At 44.9% G+C, this 19639-nt stretch overlaps 1 protein-coding gene and 1 long non-coding RNA gene across 6 annotated transcripts in view; one reads left to right on the top strand and one right to left on the bottom strand.

The window, feature by feature from the left end:
• Positions 1 to 19639, top strand: part of CRACDL (CRACD like) — a 120834-nt gene that overhangs the window by 79111 nt on the left and 22084 nt on the right. For all 5 annotated transcript variants that reach the window (XM_053925445.2, XM_053925443.1, XM_045204773.2 and 2 more), the window contains 5 exons: positions 1895 to 1974; positions 6130 to 6298; positions 11014 to 11149; positions 11506 to 11670; positions 17560 to 17784. In XM_053925445.2, the coding sequence (XP_053781420.1) occupies positions 1905 to 1974; positions 6130 to 6298; positions 11014 to 11149; positions 11506 to 11670; positions 17560 to 17784 (765 nt within the window). In that variant the 5' untranslated portion in view covers positions 1895 to 1904. The remainder of the gene's footprint in view (positions 1 to 1894; positions 1975 to 6129; positions 6299 to 11013; positions 11150 to 11505; positions 11671 to 17559; positions 17785 to 19639) is intronic.
• On the bottom strand, positions 11682 to 18828 carry LOC123480881 (uncharacterized). The gene is made up of 3 exons (XR_006657021.2): positions 18303 to 18828; positions 17537 to 17719; positions 11682 to 12544 (listed from the first exon to the last, which is right to left on the bottom strand). It is a non-coding gene; the product is annotated as an uncharacterized lncRNA (long non-coding RNA).

Here is a 19639-nt window from a genome sequence, read left to right as displayed (position 1 = left end):
TATGTTGAAAAACAGTGGTGAGAGTGAGCAACCTTGTCTTGTTCCTGATCTTAGAGGAAAAGGTTTCAGTTTTTCACTGTTGATTATAACATTAGCTGTGGGCTTTTGGTACATGGTCTTTACTATGTTTTTTTTTTCAGTGTTTTTATCATGAAAGGGTATTGAATTTTGTCAAAAGGTTTTCTGCATCAGTTGAGGTGATTATGTGGGTTTTCCTCCCTTCATTCTGTTGACTATTTTTATGAAGCCAAATTGTATGAAACTTGAGAGGCGAAACTGATAAAATTTTTTTCATCTTTAAGGAATTAGCTGGTCTGGAGATGGACATTTTGTCATAAATATTAAAGGAGACACAAATATAAGACTGAGTCTGGCACAGACCTGTGACTTCGTTCCTCTTTTAAATATTTCCTTTGTATTTCTCCCATCATTTCCTATTAAGTGCTGTGCTCAAGTGGTAGATGTTAATTGGTTAATTAAATATTTGAGCCCCCCTTTTAAGTGTGAGGATTCATAGTAACTGCCAATAAGAAATAGTTTTCCAAATAAATGGTCATTTGGTATGTGTGGGGTAGAGTGCATCAATTTACCGTCAGTCCTCATTGGAGGATATGTTTGTTGATTTTGGAGAAAGGGAAGGGGAAAAGAGAAAGACAGACAGAGAGAGAAACATCGATTAGTTGCTTTCTGTATGTACCCCAACCGAGGATCAAACCTGCAACCTTTTGGTGTACGGGACAATGCTCCAACCAACTGAGCTACCTGGCTAGGGTTAGAGTGCACCATTAAAAGTCAGCTCTGAAAGGCAGGAACACAGCTCGATATTCTGAAGCAGGAATATTGACCATTAATCATTCATTTGATTTCCATGAAAAGTCAGAGATGTTTTATTTAGGAAGAAATATATATGGATGAAATGATAATAGTATCTGGAATGATTTGCTTTTAAATAAACTAGTGGGAGTTGGAGCAGGAGAAGGGGTAAATATGAAACTACTGTGACCATATTGTACTTTTGTAGCTCTTTGAAACTTTTCATAATGAAAAGTTCAAAAAAGAAACTCAATATAAATTGATGGTATGGCTTTATATCAAAATATTATGTAGCCAATACAATAACACTTAGGAAGAATTAATAAGAAAATCAGGAAGTCAGTCTTCCTAATATGTTATGTGTGTGCATATACACATAAATATTTGCATAGAAAAAATATGGGAAGGAAATACATTAAAACATTAACTGTGATTATCCTTGGTTGGTAGGACTATGGATGGTTTTCATTCTCCATATCTTCAACACTATCTATAATGAATAAGAGAAAAACATAACTTCTGAAAACCTTTTTTTGAGAAAAAAGGATCTGCAGATCTGGATCTGCATTACCAGATCTGCAGAACCAGATCTGCATTATGTAAATTGGTGAAGGATTTTCTTTATTTTTCAATTGTAGTCTACATGTGACACCATTCTGCGTTAGCTTCAGATGTACACCAAAGTGTCCAGAAAAATCACATATTCTACAAAGTGGTCCCCCCACTGCCCCAACACCCACCTGGTCCTATACCTCTCTCTCTCAATATTATTGACTGTATTCCCTATGGTGTAATCCACGTCTCTGTGGCTATTTTGCAACTGAATTGGTGAAGCATTTGTCCCAGTCATCTGTTTTCTGTTAAAATGCTCTGGTCAGTGATTAGATAAGTGCCTCTGCAGTTACTAGTTGTGAGCCATGGATGTTGTTTTGGGCTGTACTGTCCTGTATTCTGCCAAGCGGTCTTTGCTGGCATATGGGTAGGCAAGGTCAGAGACAAGAAGAAGGAACCACCACCATTTTGCTCACTGTTAACTCCTGTTGATCATGTTCCTTTAATGTGAATTTCCATCTGATTTTAGTGACCTGGACATGATTTCCACGAGGGTGATGGACTTTAAGCTCCGGGAGGCCGCAGAAGGCCTTGGGGAGGACAGCACAGGTAAGGCCCTTGTTCCCCCTGCTCTGCAAAGAGCCTCATTGAGTTGTGGGACAGGGAGAGGGGCTGATGGAACCAGGCCTTAGGGCTTCTCTGCTTGGAGAGTAGGGGTTCAGGTCACAGCATGCTTAGATACCCCTGGTCCCTCATACTGTAACTGGAGAGCACCTCAGGAGGTGATCCTCCTTTGCTTCCGTGTCAAACATGGAAGATGAGTTAGAGTCATTTTCCTCATGCCTGTCCCAATGTTTGGTTGACTGGAAAATATAAGGAAAAGAGGTGCAATGGAATCATTTATTACCCAAGAACATCTGAAGGTACCAGTAGGAGGTTGGACCAAGTATTAGATAGCCTGATTGCCCAGACAAATGATACTAACAAGAAAAAGCCTTTAATTCCTCTGTTATGGCTTTTCCTCTTCGGGAGATCTTATTATATCCTCTGCTGAGTGAAATTCCAGGCCCATGAATCATCATGTCATAACAAGTCCTAAGAGTTACCCAATTATGTGATTGGTTTACTGTTACTCTTATATTGCTGTTTATGTCTTCACAGAGTTGTAAAATTGACATTACAAAGCATTGATCTCCCTACAGCATATCTTTTCCATAGATCAGCCATTTAGACTCACCTTATTTTGGTAACAAATATCCCTCTTTCTATTTAAAGTAAAAATGCTAGTAGTCATTTTAAAATATAGCTCAGGGGGAGTAGCTTCAATAATATTAAATCTAGCTGCTAACCATTAGCTTCAGATACTCATTTAATTAAAGACTCTGTTTCATATATTTTCATTAGATTTTTCTTATTGTTCTATATTAGAACTACCTTTTCTCTGTCACATTATTGATAGATGTGACTTATTGTTCCATGTTAGAACTACTTTTCCTCTGTCACAATTGAATAGATACTCCCCCCCAAAAATAGATACAATGTGAAGTTTTTTAAATTAATCCTGAGAAAAAATGAGTTGCAAAATTTCTCTCATTATGGGATACTAATTTATTACTGATTTTAAACAAGAAAATACTGTTTGAAGTAGTTCATTAGCCTGAACAAACTCCATAAACACTGGTTTGTGGTACTCACAGAGGTCACCATGAAGAATCAATTTTTTAAAAGAAAGAAAAGCTATTCTTTTCCTTTTCAAATAATAGTTTACTAGGTTATTCAGATCAACCTCTTCCCGTTTAAAATGTAAAATTCTAAACAAAAGCATTCTTTAAAAAATCTTTTCAAAAGTAAGAAGTAATGAGGCCAAAATTAAAGAAAATGATAAGCTAGAAAGATAAGTGAACATGGAAGCCACTTTTGCCTTCAGATCATTTACCAATCTTTGAAATTTTAAATTTCATTTTTATGTCTTCATGAGGTGGGATTGAGGGAGAGGGTCAGATATCAAGGTACAGACCTGTACCAGGTGGGCCCCCTCTAATAGAAGACACTCCCTAAAATAATCTGGGAGCCAAAGGAGCAACAAAACCTGAGTAAGTGCGAAGCAGAGGTAAGTCAGCTGTTGTGTGGACGTATAGCCTGAGTTTGCATCAGTTGGGTAATTCAGAGAATCTCAAGCCTTGAACTTCGCTAATAGTAGATCCAGACTGAATGTGACCCCAGGTACCTTGCAGAGGTACATTCTCTAAAGGAAGGCACCTTCTATCTAGACTTCAAATTATTATAGAAACTAATATTTTCAGTACTATGATAAACATATAGTCAGTGACAACCAGGCGTATAAGGCAACAAGGCACCATGAATGAGAACCAACATGTTACGGGTTGAATTATGTGCCTTCAAAATTCATGTATTGAAGTCCTAACCCCCAGTACCTTAGAATGTGACCTTGTTTGGAATTGGGTCTTTGCAGATGGGTTAGTTAAGATGAGGTCATACTGGGGTATGGTGGGCCTCTAAACTAATGTAACTGATGTCCTTATGAAAAGGGAAAAATTGGACATAGACTGAGCAGGGTGAACACCATGTGAAGGTGAAGTCAGAGATCAGGGCAGTGGCATCTACAAACCTAAGAACTCCAAAGATGGCTAGCAAATCAAGAAAAGTTAGAAGAGGAGAACCGTGGAGTAGATTTCCCATCCCCTGTCTAAAAATAAATAAATAACATCTTTAAAAAAATAAAATAAATTAAAAAAAAATTAAAAGTACCTACAGTTAATAAATTAAATTGCTTAACAATTAACTTGCTAAGTATTCATCTCATGAAGTTTAAAAAGATAGCAAAGTAACCCTGGCTGGGTGCTTCAGTTAGTTGAAGCATCATCCCATAAACCAAAAGGTTGTGGGTTTGATTCCTGGTCAGGACACATTCTTGGGTTGCAGGTTCAGTCCGCCTTCAGGGTGCGTACAGTGGGGCATCTGATCAATGTTTCTCTCTCACATTGACGTTTCTTTCTCTCCCATTCCTTTCTGTCTCTCTAAAATCAATAAGCATGTCCTCGGGTGAGGATAAAAAAAGACAGCAAAGTAAACCTGAAAAAAGTAGGAAGGAAAGAATAACAATAGGGACAGAAATTACTACAAAAAGTGATCATTCAGTAAAGAGCATTAACAAAGCCAAACATTTTTTGAGGCCAATAAAGTCAACAAACCTCTGATGAAGTTGATCAAGGAAAAAGAGGAGGCACAAATAATTAATATCACGGCTGAGAAAGAGAACTTTTATAACAGATAGTATGAATGCTAAAACAATAAGAGGATATTAATAACTATAGGCCAATAAATTTGAAGATTTGGAAAAAATAAACAAATTCCTAGAAAAATGTAGCACTAAAATAGATTCAAGAAGTAGAAAACCTGAGTAGTACTTGTCGCCGGTAAAGAAATTGAATTTAAAAATCTAGCAGGTAAATAAATGTAGCACAAACAGGCCCCTACTGGATGGCTGACTAATCATTGCAGGTCAAACAAAAGTGTTCAGGTGAGACTGGGTCTGGGCTGCCACTCTCACCCGTACCCACTGAACAGCTGCGGCCTCTTCAACTGTCGAAGGCAGTGAGGCCGCATGCTTACCCAGACCTACAGGGGTGCGTACCCATTTGTCAACCAGGGAAAGGCCAGGTGGTGACCTGGCAAATGCAGAAAACTCTTAAGAATCTTTCAGATAATAGATTCCCTGTGAGAACCACCAGTTAACAACACAATCATTTCGTGATTAGAAAGGGAAGGACACTTCATCAGACATTAAGAAGACTTGGCTGTAGAACTACATTCCCTTTGGGCAGGGATTTGCTCCACCTAAGATACTATAGGAACTCCTGCTGGAGTGATGCTAATTAATTCTCCACATCAGAGCAAGATCGTGTACACTTCCTTAGGAGGCGTTAATATAAACAAAATATAACAATTTCGTTTACTTTTGAAGAAATTCCGCTTACAAAATTATTTACTTATAAAACTAAGAAATTGTTTCAGCAGATTTTCAGGATATATGAGCTTCCTGGTTATTCACGATGTTGCACCCTTCCATTGTTCGTTCTCATAAAGATTTGGAAGGAAAGCAAGGAACTCTGCTCAGCTGCTGATGTGAAGTCACAGGATCCCAGATACGATGGAACATGTGGGTGAGAATGCAGGAGGCCAGGGTTGTGGATTCTAACAGTCCAGGAACCGCAGCACAGTCAGGCTCAGCACTGCCACCATCATGGGATGATTGTTCTCATCAAAAGCTTTAGCTCATCACGGCCTTTGGACTCCCACAAGCACCTCCTGCCCACGAGGCTGGCCCTTCTCCGACTGCTCCTGGTGCTCATGTCCACGCTAAAGGAAGCACTTAAGATTATTTTGAAAAATAATTTGGGTTATGACATGGTCTTTACCTCATCAGGACTTTTTGCTTTTGACTGTGTATTTCAGAGATTAAAACTTGATTTCAAGTGAGAGGAAAATTGCTTATGCTTTGATTCTGTGATCATGCTCCAGAGCTTTCTTGGCTCTTTTATTAAATGTCCAAAATAAACAGAAGTAAAGATTTGTTTCCAGGTGTGCAGAAATGGGGTGCTGTGCACTTCCTGTACCTCTGTGTGGTAAAAGGACTCTTCAGGAATGAATGCGCTGGCGCACGGACAGGAAGCTGCTCTCCCTCTTTCTCGTGCATGTCTCACACGGGCTTGGTAAGCACTCACATGCATTCCTTCTGCACAGGAAAGAAAAAATCCAAATTCAAAACATTTAAGAAGTTCTTCGGGAAGAAGAAAAGAAAGGAATCTCCTTCCTCCACAGGAAGTAGCACCTGGAAACAAAGTCAGGCGAAAAGTGAGGTCATTGCCATTGAGTCAGGGCCAGTGGGCTATGACTCAGAGGATGAGCTTGAGTAAGTTACTTTTCACATCCTTGGGGCGGGGAGAGGGGGGGGGCTGAACACTATGTTGTTGTCATGTAAGTTGCTGGTTTTCTGAGCCTGCTTTCTTCCTGGGTAATTCCACAGCAGATTCTCCCACAGAAGTTGTGCTTTCTGCCTTTTCATACATGGAGAAAGTTAGGGCAAAATTATTAGGCACCTGCTAGGTGCCAGGTGCTGCATCTATTAAAATTCTAGGATAACTGTGGAATGGGAGGTAGGATATATCATTTTATAAATGAGCAAACCAAGCATTAGTGAAATTTTGGAGAACTTGCCCAATATCCTGCACAGGAAAGTGGCAAGATTGGAATATGAGCCCTGATTTAATTTGACCTAAAATTCTTTTGAGGACCTGGATACTATAACAGAAAATACATCGCTTTAAGCTTGAACTTTGAGTAATCTAATAAGAAAGTTTTGAGAGAGACAGAGAGAGAGAGGGAGGGAGGAAGAAAGAGACAAGAGAGATGGGAAGGGAAGGCTTTTTGCTATTCCATCTTAGAAAAATTATCCAAAAATATTTTCTGGAAAAACAGACTCAATAGGTTATGACAGTTTGTGGAAGTCTTCTTAATTTTATAATGTGTATTTCACCAAAATGTAGTTACGATACATATGTTGAGTTATTCCAGCAGTTTTATATGTGAGTAAAAAGGGGAAAAAACCCAGATTTGTTGCCATGACAACTTTTGTATTTTCTTTGAAACAACATCGGTCCTTAATTTGAGGATAAAACTCTTCAAAGGCAGAATGACCCTCGGGATCAGGAAACAGACCAAGGAGATGGGGCCACTGGCTTTAGCCTCCCAGTGGCCGAATCCTGCCCCTCCTGCTCAGCAGTCGCCTTGCTGGTTTCTAACAGAGTAGAAATCACACTGACCACTTGATGGCACCAAATGACTGATGAGGAAAGATTCAAGTTTTTTCTCTCTGGTTTTGTTTGTTTTTTGTTTTGTCGGTGGTGGTGGTGAATGTTATTCCCACACTGCACTTTGTGGAGCACAGAGAGGTGGGACTGAACACTGGATTTTTAGGCGGTATGTTCCAAACTCTTGAGGTGAGGACATTATCAAGATATTGATACATGGCTAATTATTAAATGTCTTCACTGGGCCAGCCCCAGAGAACTGTAACTCTCACCTCACCCACCCTCCTGAGTAGGACACACAGTTCTGGTGTCGGGAAGACAGTCCTGGGAGTGGCCTCTCCACCTCTGGAACAGGAGCATAGCAGGAGGGGTGTGCCAGGCCAGATGACCTGTCCACTTGTCCATCTGCTCTATCACCAGAGCCCCTGGGAAGGTGGGGACTGTGTCCTTTTCATCTTTATATTCCCAGCGCCTAGCAGAGGCCTGGGCCTCTGTTTACTGGAAATAGTTTGCTGGATTGATGCTAGGAAAGGAAGCTTGAGGGTGGAGTAAGGTGGGGCTCTGGAAATGCAAATAACGTATTTAGAGAGCAGTGTGGAGGACTGGCAAGATCTTAAAGGCACTCTTTGGCCAAGGCAAGAGACACTGCAGCAACTACTCATCCATCACCATGGCCAGAAGAGTTCCATCTGCCAAGACACAGTAATGCCGGCAGAGCCCATGGGACTCGGTGGGTTTGGAAAGTTGATGCCCACTTACTGCATGCGGTTATGCCTCTGAGTCTCTTAGTCTGTAACAACCCCTGCTCCTTTGTTTCATGTCATTGGTCTGCTGAAGGAGCAGGGTCGGTTGCTCTGCAGAACATCCCACATTCTGGCTTTGTTTTCTCTTGGCATGACTGAACTCGTCTCCATATTCTTGGAATTTCTTGCGAAGCATTAGATGAACCTAAGTATTAAGTTAGATTTAGGTCCAAGGTGGTGCTTTTCAGATCATGAGGGACATACTTCCAGTTGTCCCACTTCGGATGACTCTGAGACTGAGCAGCGGGTTCGGGGAATTCTTAGTGTGGTCCCTCCACCAGTTGTCAACTAGCGGTGTTAATACCCACTGGCAGTCATTGCCTGGACCCATCGCGTCATTGCAGAGTGGCGCTGTTGTATCACTTACTCTGCACGTGCTGGCTGGAGTTCTAGGAAGACCACCTTTCCTTCATCAACTTCCTGGTGGTTCTCAAATACAGTTTGTACAGGAAGGGCAGGATAGTGCTTAGATAATTATCCTTTTATTGATCTACCCTCATAGTGATGACCTGGTACCCTAGCAACTTCCAGTACTGACCAATGAATTTTTTTTCTTTAATATCATTATTAAGGCATGGATTTTTATATATTTGATTTGCTTTAGCCCCTGACAACCTTCGTCGATCTTTTATGCTCACACTGTCCCATGTTACACTATTGGGAGTCACTTCAAATTAGCTCCTGGGTTCTTTTAACATGACCCCACTTGTCTCTGAAAGCTGCTTTGCTTTCTTGCACAATGAGAAACCTCAGGTTTATTTTGCACACTCCTGCCCTAGACCTGGAATCAGCCATTTTGCCACAGGGTCCTGTTTTGTTTTAGCGTGAAGTGGTTTTAGGAGACCACAGGCTGGCTGCTGGGGGTCACGATTGCTAGGTAGTCGGCTGTCATTGCTTCTAGATCTTTCCAGTTCAAATAGCTACGAAACACGCTTTATTTTTTTAAATAGATATTTTTTATATCCATTAATTCATAGATATTTCCAGTTTTAAATTAATAAGATAAAATTTTTACTTCTTTGATTCTTTATTTGAATTTATTTTTCTCTTATACTGGATATCTTGGTTCCTAATCATACTAACAAAATTATTTTCTTTATTATATAATATACTTATAATGATTTTATTACCCTCCTTTTCCACACAGAGGTTACATACTGTAAAGATTATTCTTCACTATTTTTTAAAAAATCAGTATTGCCGCTAAGATGACTACCAAGTGTGATGTGATAGCTTTGTGGTTCTTGTTCTTAGAATTCATCCTGCTGCAGGTGTAGAGTCAAAAGTCACTTGTATGAGGATGAAAGTCACTGGAGATCACTTTTTTCTGTGTGGTTATGCCAAAACCTGATAGAAAATTCAGCTTGTTTCTGGTTGTTTCCTAGTTTTAGAGATTTTTTTATTTCCTTTTTGTTTGACTTTGTCTTTTAACTATGTAAAACGTTACATAGTTAAAATGTTTACATAGTTTCAAAGGCAAAATTGTAACTGGAAGTACCATGGCACCCTGTCTCCCATCTTGTTCTGTCCTTCCCCTGAAGGAAATCACTTTTATTAATTTGTTACTTATCCTTTTATTTTTAAAAATATAAGCAGATTCACACGTAGGTTTGCATTTGTTTGTATATATCCGTCCCCCGTTCCCCACACCAAGCTAACACACCGTGAATGCTGTTCTGCACCCTGCCTTTTATTTTTCACTTAGTGTAGTCCGGCGCTGCACAAATGCAGTTTACAGAGATCCTCCTCACCCACTGGTCAGCTGCAGTCTCCACGACGTCATGTTCACCTCCTGAGGGATGCTTGGGTTGCTTCTGTAAATGTTGCTGCCGTTAATGGCCTTGCGTTTCTGCCAATGTATCTTTGCAGAGGCCTTTTCATGCTCTCTCAACCCCCAGATCCACGCAGAGTGGAGGTGGTTGGGCAGTGTTCATGGTTTCCAAAGGGTGTGGCCAGGGGCTGCCCACTGTGGAGGGAAACCAGGTGTGTCTGTGGTCCTGTGACAAAAGCTGCCACAGGTGGGGGGCTGCCTGGTGCTTTCACTTGGCCTGATTCCCTTCCAGAAATGTAAGGACATGCTCTTCTGGGGGCCCCACTTGCAAATACTATTGCAGGCTAGAACGTAGTTAGAGAGCATCACTAACCAATACAATTGGATTTGCAGTGGAGCAGGGCCCTGCCTACGAGTCCCTAATACCTCACAGAGGACAGGATGTCAGGGGCAGGGTGGTGTGGGGGACCATGGTGTATAAGATGGTCTCTGGGGGGTGGGCTTTCCTTCTGTCATTGTCGGGTCTTAATCACCTCCTTCCACCTATTGTTTAGGCAGCCACTGCTGCTAGGAAAATCCGACAGCTAACTCCCACATCCTCTTAGAACATTTCGTGAATGTCCTGTGGGTTCAGTTCCAAATTGGAGCCTTCAGCTGGGGAAGAGGCTGGGGACAGGGCTGGGCTGATGATGACAGAGGCGCTGCCCTCTACACTCCAGGACCTAGGCACACAGGTTGGGTTGCACGGATCATATCAGGTAATGAAAAGAGGGCATGGCTTTGCAGATGTGCAGTTCTCATTTCACACTTCGCCGTGGATGTGTGCTCTGGGCCCTGTGAGGGGGCCTCTGTCAGGCAGGCCCTCGACCTGCTGGGCAAGCTCGGCTCTGGCCCACCAAGGCACTGCGTGTGTGCCCACAGGTATGACCTCACCCTCCCAACAGTGCAGCCAGCCAGCCAGCCGAGGCCCCTGTCTCGGACCTCACACCTTGTCAGACCTTGGTATTTCTGTTAATAAAAAGAATTCACACAAACTTCAGATATGTCAGGAAAATTCCTATCTCCGCAATGCTTCTAACAGTTGACTGTGGTATTTGACATGGTGGGGGGTAAGCCGAAGTCGGGAACAAATAAAAAATAAATGCAGCGTGGGCTGGTCGTGCCGACCCACAGGCCCTGCTCTCCATCCCGGGGCCCCAGGCCGGGACAGTGAGCAGAGTTTCACAGTGTCTCCTTCTCCTAGGGAGTCCAGGGGCGCGCTGGGCAGCCGCGCCCTCTCACATGACAGTATTTTCATTCCTGAGTCGGGACAGGACCCGACTCGGCCTGTGCGGGTGTTCTCCCAAGAAAACGTGTGTGACCGGATTAAGGCTCTGCAGGTAAACCTTTTCTCGGCCGTGTCACTGGGTATGTATGTCAAATATGACTTGAGATATTTAAAAATTATTCCTGCTTGGTTTATTTGATATATTTTCAAGAATAACTGTGTGCACATCACAATTTCCCCAAGACATGCCAAGTTAGTCACAGCTGGGTCTTGACCCATTCCAAGTTACAACTACTCATTTTCCAGATGACAGCCAGAGAGCTGGTGGCCGATGTTCTTTCAGTTCAGTCCTCTGAACCCAGATAAGGGCGATGAAAATATCTCCTGAATGGACAAATTGGGGCAGGAGGCTTTGTTGATAAAAGTCACTGGTGAAAACAAGAGCCAATGTCCTTTATTCCAATCCAGCTAAAAATACAGTGTAACGTGAAAGTGGGGCTGCCACCTCCTCCAGGGAGCCTTCCTGCCAAGCGGGGAGATGATGCCGGCATGAGTTCTGAGGATGATGGGCTGCCCAGGAGCCCCCCAGAGATGTCCCTGCTGCACGACATTGGTCCCAGCACAACCATAAAGGCAAGTCAGCCTGCACCCCATGTGTCCATCCTCACCCACCACAGAGGGCAGCTGGGTGCCCAGTGGCCACTGTGTGACTCCCATGAGGCGAGGCTGGGCATGATGCAGCAGGAGGCATTCCAGCCAGGTTACTGGAACCCACAGTTAGTATTTATTTTCATTCTTCGAGCAGAAATTCAGGTCTTGTTAGGAGATAGGGGCTTGGTGACATTCTTTTTGATGTTTAGAGATCTGATACAATCGACTCCTTGCCTTGTTTTTCCTGTCTGAGCAGATGACCAGACAGCATCTCCTCTCAAAGAACAAAACACCTTTGCGTCTGTTCTCTGTTGTCCTGAGCTTTGGCTGGAGGGAGAAGGGAGTGGTAGACATATACGACTTAACCCAGGCTCTCATACCTGAGTGGAGGACAATGAGAACTTGTTAGGTCAGGGATAGGAATGTGAGGCTTGGTTCTGGTAAACAGGGCAGCAAGCAGGAGAGGTATTTATGGCCTCTACAGGGCGGGGGAACTCATCCTGGACACCACCCTCCTTATGAGAATCCATGAAGAGGAACTGAGCTCTTACGAATGTGCAAACAGCAAAGTTCATGGTGCCTCCATTTTAAGCCCGTACCGTGTACTTGTACATAAATGATCATTTTTCCCTTGTAGACAAGCTTGCTGGGTGCTGGACAGAGTTGGAGTTATGCATGCTGATGCTTGGAAAACAAATGAAGGCCAGGATCCCTTTTTATAGCCATACTCCTACCCTGGTGGAGGGCCATTCACAGGGAGGTCTTGGGGTTTCATTGTGACTCGGTGTCTTGCAGATTCTGTGCTGCTCTGAAATACGGTCAGTAGTCACCTCAGCCTGGACATCCAGAAGCCCTACTGCAAAGGCAGGGGAAGAAATCTCTCCTCATTTGTGTGCACTTGTGGGTCACTGATGACAGGCACAGGAAGGGCTGTGGTGTGACTGAGTGTAAACAAGCTCCAGAATAAACAAGCCGCAAAATTCTCCTGAGAATTCTGCTCTAGGGGGAGCCGGTCCCTGCTTGCTGCACAAGCAGGGTCTAAGGACAGCACGCTACCCACAACTGCTCTCCCACCTCGAGGAGAAGGGAGAGAGGACAGGAGGATGGTTTGCCCCATTTCTTGGACTTCAAGCCAACACCACACTTGTAACACCTTAGTATACTGGAGAGGTTTACAGGCTTGTGGCTGCTTCCATTGTAGTTATCATGTGACAGAGACAACTTTGCACCCTCAGGTGTGAAGCTCGTTGTGGACACTCAGGACCACATGCAAGTTTGAGTGTTTCAGGACCACATTACGGGGGATGTCTCGTGAGCCGTTACTGACGGACTCGCCCCTCCACCCCAAGCACTGTCTAATGCTCACAGCATCGTTGTTCTCTGTGTTTGGAAGGGACAGGCAGTACAGGGAACAGGTTCTTTCTAGCTCTGTTCAGTAAGAAGTGAGCCCAGCTCCAAACCCACAAAGGGCCTGATGCACAAACTCCACAATTAGCTGAGTGAGAACCACTCATGCTGGGCAGGGCTGACTTCATCCTTCCCAACATTCCTCCCGAGCTTGTTCTGTTCTTTCACAAAAAACATCCTGGGATTTTATCAATTGTTGTGTAACATGAACAATCCACTAGCTTCATAGGAAACCAAAATCTGAGCCTTTAAGACTTAAAAAAAAAGGTAATCTTTGTCATCATGGTTTTGAAGGTACAATGATCCTATTTTATGCCCTGAAAATTCTTCGTGCAGAGTGCCGATCGAGAGGGGAAGCAATACACACTTCAGGGTGTGTTTATATAATATGTGGTATTTGATATAATGGCACCTTACATCCCAAAGGATGGGGTTGCAGGCCGTTTAATATTTTTCCTGCTGCAATACCTCACACAGGCTTACCTGCTGGACAGAGAAACTTAGGAAGATTATTGTGAAAAAAGGTCTTTAGTAACAGTATTTCATGTCACTGCCAAGGTGGTATTTCTTGGTAGAATGAGTTTTTCCAGAAATACATGGAATATTTTTTAATTTTATCACCATATGAGGTGGCAACTGATGAAACTTAATTTGGTGATTTTTAAAGTACAGTTAGATCTAGCTAGTCATGCTCTAGGTGCCCTGCCATCAAGCACAGAGCCTGGGATAGAGCACAGCATACTGGCGAGTCTGTTTGCTCCAGGAGATGAGGGCAGGTTAGTGGAGGGTCTGGTGGCAACAGGGGGACACACTCACTGCTACACAGCACCCTGGGCAGGTTCCGTCACCTCTAGGAATCCATCCTCAGAGGGTTTGGGAGAGAACCAGAAGAGATCAGGTAGGTCAGAGCCTGCCCTCTCCTCGCAAGCAAAGGCCAGCCCCAGCACCCCTACTTCGAGTGGGTGGCTGCTCCTAAGCACACTGACCTCAGCCCTCATCAGTGGCTGAGCCCTCTTTTTGGGACAAACATTGTAAAGCAGTTGTCACCCACAGTTGCTCCCCCAAAAGTCTCTGAACCCCAGGCCGTTTCCTCAGGGCTCTGGGAGCTGTGACCCCAACGCACAGCCACAGTTAGACTTTTAAATCATCCACTTCCAGAATTATCCAGAAGCACGGATTTCAAGGCGGACTGACTGGGAGCCAGCAGTGCCTGTGTGAATGCTCAGATGCTGCCAACACACAGTTGACAACCCCAGTCAGCCTTCCTGCCCCCCTCCCCTTGGACCCCAGTCCACCTCCTGTAGTCACTTCAGTGATCAGAGACGAAGCTTGTGGTTCTCCTGGTCCTGAAGGGGTTGGTCTTTCTAGACCCTGGGACCTCACCCCACAGCGGAGAGTTCAGTTCCCAGCAGGAAGTCCCACTGTGACAGCCAGCACAGGGGGTGCACTGGGACTCAGGTCATGGCTCACAGTGTCGGGGAAGTGAAACTCCAGGCCAAGGGCCCCCAGCACAGGGGCCAGAGTGGGCTGCGCCAGGACCATCTGCCCAGGCAGAGCAAATGCAGAGGACCCTGGGGGAGAGGAGAAGGGAATTCCTGTCCTTTAAGTTTATAGAGGGGTGACCAGAGGCCCTTTGTAACAAAAGTAATAATTCTGCATTTGCAAAGCAGCTTGTCTGTTCTCTTGAGTTCCAGACAGCCAGCAAAACAAGCAAACAAACAAAAAAAGTTTTACCAAGTGTTTATATGTACTGCTCCTCTAGACAAAGGGAGAAATGAAGGGTTCTATATGATTTTTAAAAGACCCATTCTACTTGTGACCCTTAAGAAGGACAACCTGGGGAAGCTGTCACCAGTTCAGTCCAAGGCGACTTCCTGAGTCCTCAGCTACATCAGGGGAAGTGACAGCCACAGGTACAAAGGAAGTCGTGGCCAGGAGTCCTGTGGTTTATTTTAAAAATAATTTTTCTTGCTTTAGTCCCATAAGAACCTGAGTAGCTAAAACAAGAGAACTAAAATTGATTATATCCATTTATGTTTTTTAAAAGATTCCATTTGTTTATCTTTAGAGAGAGGGTAAGGGAGGGAGGAAGAGAGGGAGAGAAACGTCGATGTGAGAGAGAAACATCGGTCCTTTGTTTCTTGCACATGCCCAGACTGTGGACTCACCCTACAACCCAGGCATGTGCCCTAAGCAGGAATCAAACTGGCAACCTTTCTCTTTGCAGAACGATGCCCAACCAATTGAGCCACACCACTCAGGGCTGATTATGTCCACTTACAACGCCTTCCCCTCATTTTAGTAACTGTCTTTTCCCAACTGACAGAAATATACTTCATACCTGCCTTAGAAGATGTAAGGGACCTTTACATGAACAGGGAAGAAGCGGTGCCCTTGCAAGGGGGTCCCTGCATCAGAGCCTGCCTCTCAGCAGTGTCTTCCTTCTGCCCCGCCAGCCACAGGTTGGCGAAGGCTCGGTGTGGGGCTCCAGGGGTCAGCACGGTGGACCCACACCCCTGGGTGCTATTCTCCGCCTCCTTCCTGAGGAGACGTTTTTTCCAAGAGGACTTACTAAATCATTGTGAGATACATAAAATTATGGGCTTAAGTTAAAATGTAAACTTGACACCACCTCACCCATTATGATGGCTACTATAAAAAAAAGTTTTGGCAAGAAAGTGAACAAATTGGAATCCCAGCTCACTGGTGTTTGCAAAGTAAAACTGCAGCCACCATGGAAAACAGTATGGAGGTTCCACAAGACACTATGATTCAGCAATTCGACTTCTGGGTAAATACCCAAGAGAATTGAAAGCAAGTTCTTGGAAAGATATTTGCACACCCATGTTCATAGTAGCATTATTCACAATAGCTAAAATTTGGAAGCGAGGCAGGTGTCCATCAACAGAGGACTGAATAAACAGAATGCGGCCTGCGCAGGCACAGGGAGGGAACCCTGACACGCGCTGCAGCGTGGATGAACCTCCAGCACTTTATGCTGAGTGAGACAAGCCCTTCACAAAAGGACAAATACTGCATGAGTCCACTTACGTGAGTTACTGAGAGAGGTCCCGTTCATGCAAACAGAAAGTAGAGCTGCGGGTGCAAAGGGCTGAGGGAAAGGGAAATGGGGAGTTAGTGTTTAAGGGGCACAGACTTTCAGTTTTACAGGAGGAGAAGTTCTGGAGAAGGATGGTGTAATGCTTGCACAATAATATGAAAGTATTTAATACCACTGTACTACACACCTAAAAATGGTTCGGATGCTAGCGATGGCCAGGTGGCTCAGTTGGTTGGAGCATCTCCCACACACGCCTCCCGCCATACACCAAAAGGTTAAGGGTTCAATCTCCAGTCGTAGCACATAGGGAGGCAACCTATTGATGTTTCTCACATCAATGTTTATCTCTCTCTCTCTCTCTCTCTCTCTCTTTCTCTCTCTCTCTCTCTGCCTCCCCCTCCCTCCATCCCCCCCGTTCCTCTCTCTTTAAAGTCAAAAAAAGATATTCTTATTCTTGGTGAGGATTTTTAAAAATGTTTAGGAGGCTAAATTTTATGTGTATTTTACTACAGTAAAAAAGTTGGAAGATAACATTGGAAAAATCATGTAAACTTGACACTAATATTGAGCACCATGCTAGAATAGAAAGTTTGTTTGTAGGTGGCAGGGTTGTAACTAAAGCCAGCACCTCCCAGATTCTCTGTACCTCGCTCATCATCTGGACTGAATTTGTCGTGGTGTTCAGTGGGTGCCGCTCTGTTACTTTATGCTGTCAAATGTCTTTGCCGGCGACCCACTTAGACCTCACTTGGTGGAGGAGCTTGCCAAGTTCAGTGGGCAGGGCCCTTAAGGTGTCACCATCATTCTTGCATGTGACAGCCAGACTCCCTGGCAACACTTTTGTTCTTGGCTGTCAGTTGCTCTTTTCTGTGGTGTAAACTAGTAAAATATTGTAGCTTAACAGATGGTAACTTACAGCCAAATTTCTCCAAGAGAGTGCATAAGGATGCAGAAACCTTCTAGAACGGACAGACCACAGCTTCACTGATGGATTGCTGGTAGTGGGCTCGGTGCATGCTGTGCCCACACCTGTGAGTCACACTGCTGGGGCACGCTTTCAGCTTCCAGAGACAGGACCAAGCCTGGCTCTGCCCTTGGAGAAATCGAGCTGGTCTATGTCATCAATGAAGCTAGCTCTTGTCTGAAGCACCTGTGCCAGCAGCTGTGGGAGGGTGGAGGCAGTGATCCTGCTGAGGGTGCCTGGGATGCAGGTTGTCTGCGTGGCCCAGCACGTACACCTCCCAGCCCTTTCCCCTTGGACCCTCCCCCTGTTGAGACTCAATGTGAAACATGTCCTTTCACAGGAAGACAGGACACAGGAAGAAGAGAGAGTTGAAATGTTGTTTGCTGTACCCATTCATATCAAGAATTAATACTTACTGTTTGCTCCTTGTCTCATGAAGGTCTCTTTGGTCTCATCCCGGCCGCCCTCTCCAGAGCAGCTCTCCTCCAGGCACACGAGTGATGCCCCCGTCTTTCCCCAGACCTTGAACAGCAGTGTGGCACCTGTGGCTGATTTCAGTCACCCCCCAGAATTCTCATCCTGCCTGGACAATTCTGCAGCTAAGCACAAGCTCCTGGTTAAGCCCCGCAACCAGCGGTCAAGCAAAATGAGGCGCCTGTCTTCGGTAATTGTGCTTCTCCCCCACCCCTTCCACCCCGCTCTCCTCTCAGGGTTAAGTGCCCCCTCTGAGTGACATTCTTGGCCCCATAGACCTGCTGCATAAGGTGGAGTTGCTTGTCTTTTCAACATAAATTAGATATGTCTCTCCTCTCCATAAACCCTTCATTCCTTTTTTCTTTCCTTCCTCCCTCCCTCCCTCTCTCCCTCCCTTCTTTCCTTCCTTCCTTCTGCAACATTTATCAGGAACCTGCTATGTGCTGTGGGTCTGTTGCCTCCCCACTGCATTCACTGTGGAGTCCACAGTCTAGGCCTGGAATGCCCGGGTCCTGCCTGCCTCTCAGACTTCCTCTTACCCTCTCCCACTCAACATACTCTGCCTCCTCCCTGCTTCTTGAGCTCTCTAAGCTGTCCGGGACCTCAAGCCTTGTGCCTGCTGATTTCCTGCTCAAGATGCTGTTCTCCTGGTGACTCCTTCTCAACCTTGGGGTCTCAGCTAGAAGTCCTCTCCCCACTGAGGCTCACCAGACCGTCCTGTGGAAAGCAGCCCCAGCTTCCCACCACCATGTTCACTTCCTTCACAGCGCTTGCCACACACAGATGTGACCTTTGGAAATATGTGTGCTCACTTGTTTACTGCCAGTCTTCTCTGAGACTTTGTCCCAGCTCTATTTCCAGCCCCTGAAGCCAGGCTAGTCACAGAGCTGACATCCAGTAAACATTTGTTGAATGAATAAATAAATGGGTGAGTGAATGACAGAAGAAGGAGCTGAACCACTAGAAGGGACACCTGCTGAGTAGCAGAGGAATGTGCACCTGTAAGGACAGAGCTTTCTTTGGGCATGCTGCCTGGGGCAGTTGTCAGCTCACAGTTGTGGGAGCCAAGGACTCACTCATGGAGTACTTTGGCCTCATCGTACCAAGGAATTCCTGGTCAGCACAGGGTTGGTACCTTCTGCCCTGCTTGGTGGTGCCTACACTGCCTCACTCCTGGAGGAGCTGAGAAGTAGGATGTGGGCCAGCCCGGCCACAGAGTGTACAGTGCTGAGAAAAAGATACTTACAGACCAACATTCTCTCCCATCATCCCTTGAGACGGGACTGTGGGGTGTTGATAACATACCCAGGACAAGCTAGGTGCTTCACTGGAGACAGAGGCGTGGGGTTGCTCGGCATATCAGGGACTCCCTGAGAGAACGGGTTTTCCTTTGGATGTGTGGAATGTGCTAGAAGGCTTGGCACGAGTTTTAAAAGGTTGACTTTTGAGGAGACTAAAGCTAGAGAAAGAATCAAGCTATGGTTATCTCCAGGGCAGTGTGCCCTCATGCAAGTTGGGAACTAGGGGATGTGGTTAAATGCTTGCATATCTAGGGCATTTACAGTTAAAGGCTCTGCGCCGTGGGGACTTGGCAAGGCCCAGTAGCTCTGACCTGCCTGTCCTTGTGCTGAGTGCAGCCACCGGGCAGGGACAAAGCCAGCTCCCTCTGGCACCTCAAGTGTGGGTTTTTTTCTCATGGGATGTCTATTACCTGACAGATATTACCTCCCTCAGCCACGGCCAGGCCGGGACACAGTGGCAGGGGGAGACCCGGCTCCTACTTCAGGGGGAAGTGCAGCATCCCTTCTTTCTGCCCTTGGGGGAAGAAAAGCTGTACTTCTTTTTCTTCACTTTTGAACTTGACTTAGCTCATGAAACACATTTTTTAGAATAGCAAAATGTCTGATTTTACCAGTCTGGGTAAATACAGTCTGTCCTTCATTTAAACCATCATTTCCATATCTTCCCCTCCTCTTTCTCTCCCCACCTTGGTAGGAAGCAGCGGTGATAAGTATTTGGAGGCATTCGTATTTTTCTGACTGGGC

The sequence above is a fragment of the Desmodus rotundus genome, chromosome 5, assembly GCF_022682495.2.
Source record: "Desmodus rotundus isolate HL8 chromosome 5, HLdesRot8A.1, whole genome shotgun sequence".
Lineage (NCBI taxonomy): Eukaryota > Metazoa > Chordata > Mammalia > Chiroptera > Phyllostomidae > Desmodus > Desmodus rotundus.
The sequence above is the reverse complement of the archived record's forward strand: the minus strand, read 5'-3'. Positions and strand labels throughout refer to the sequence as shown.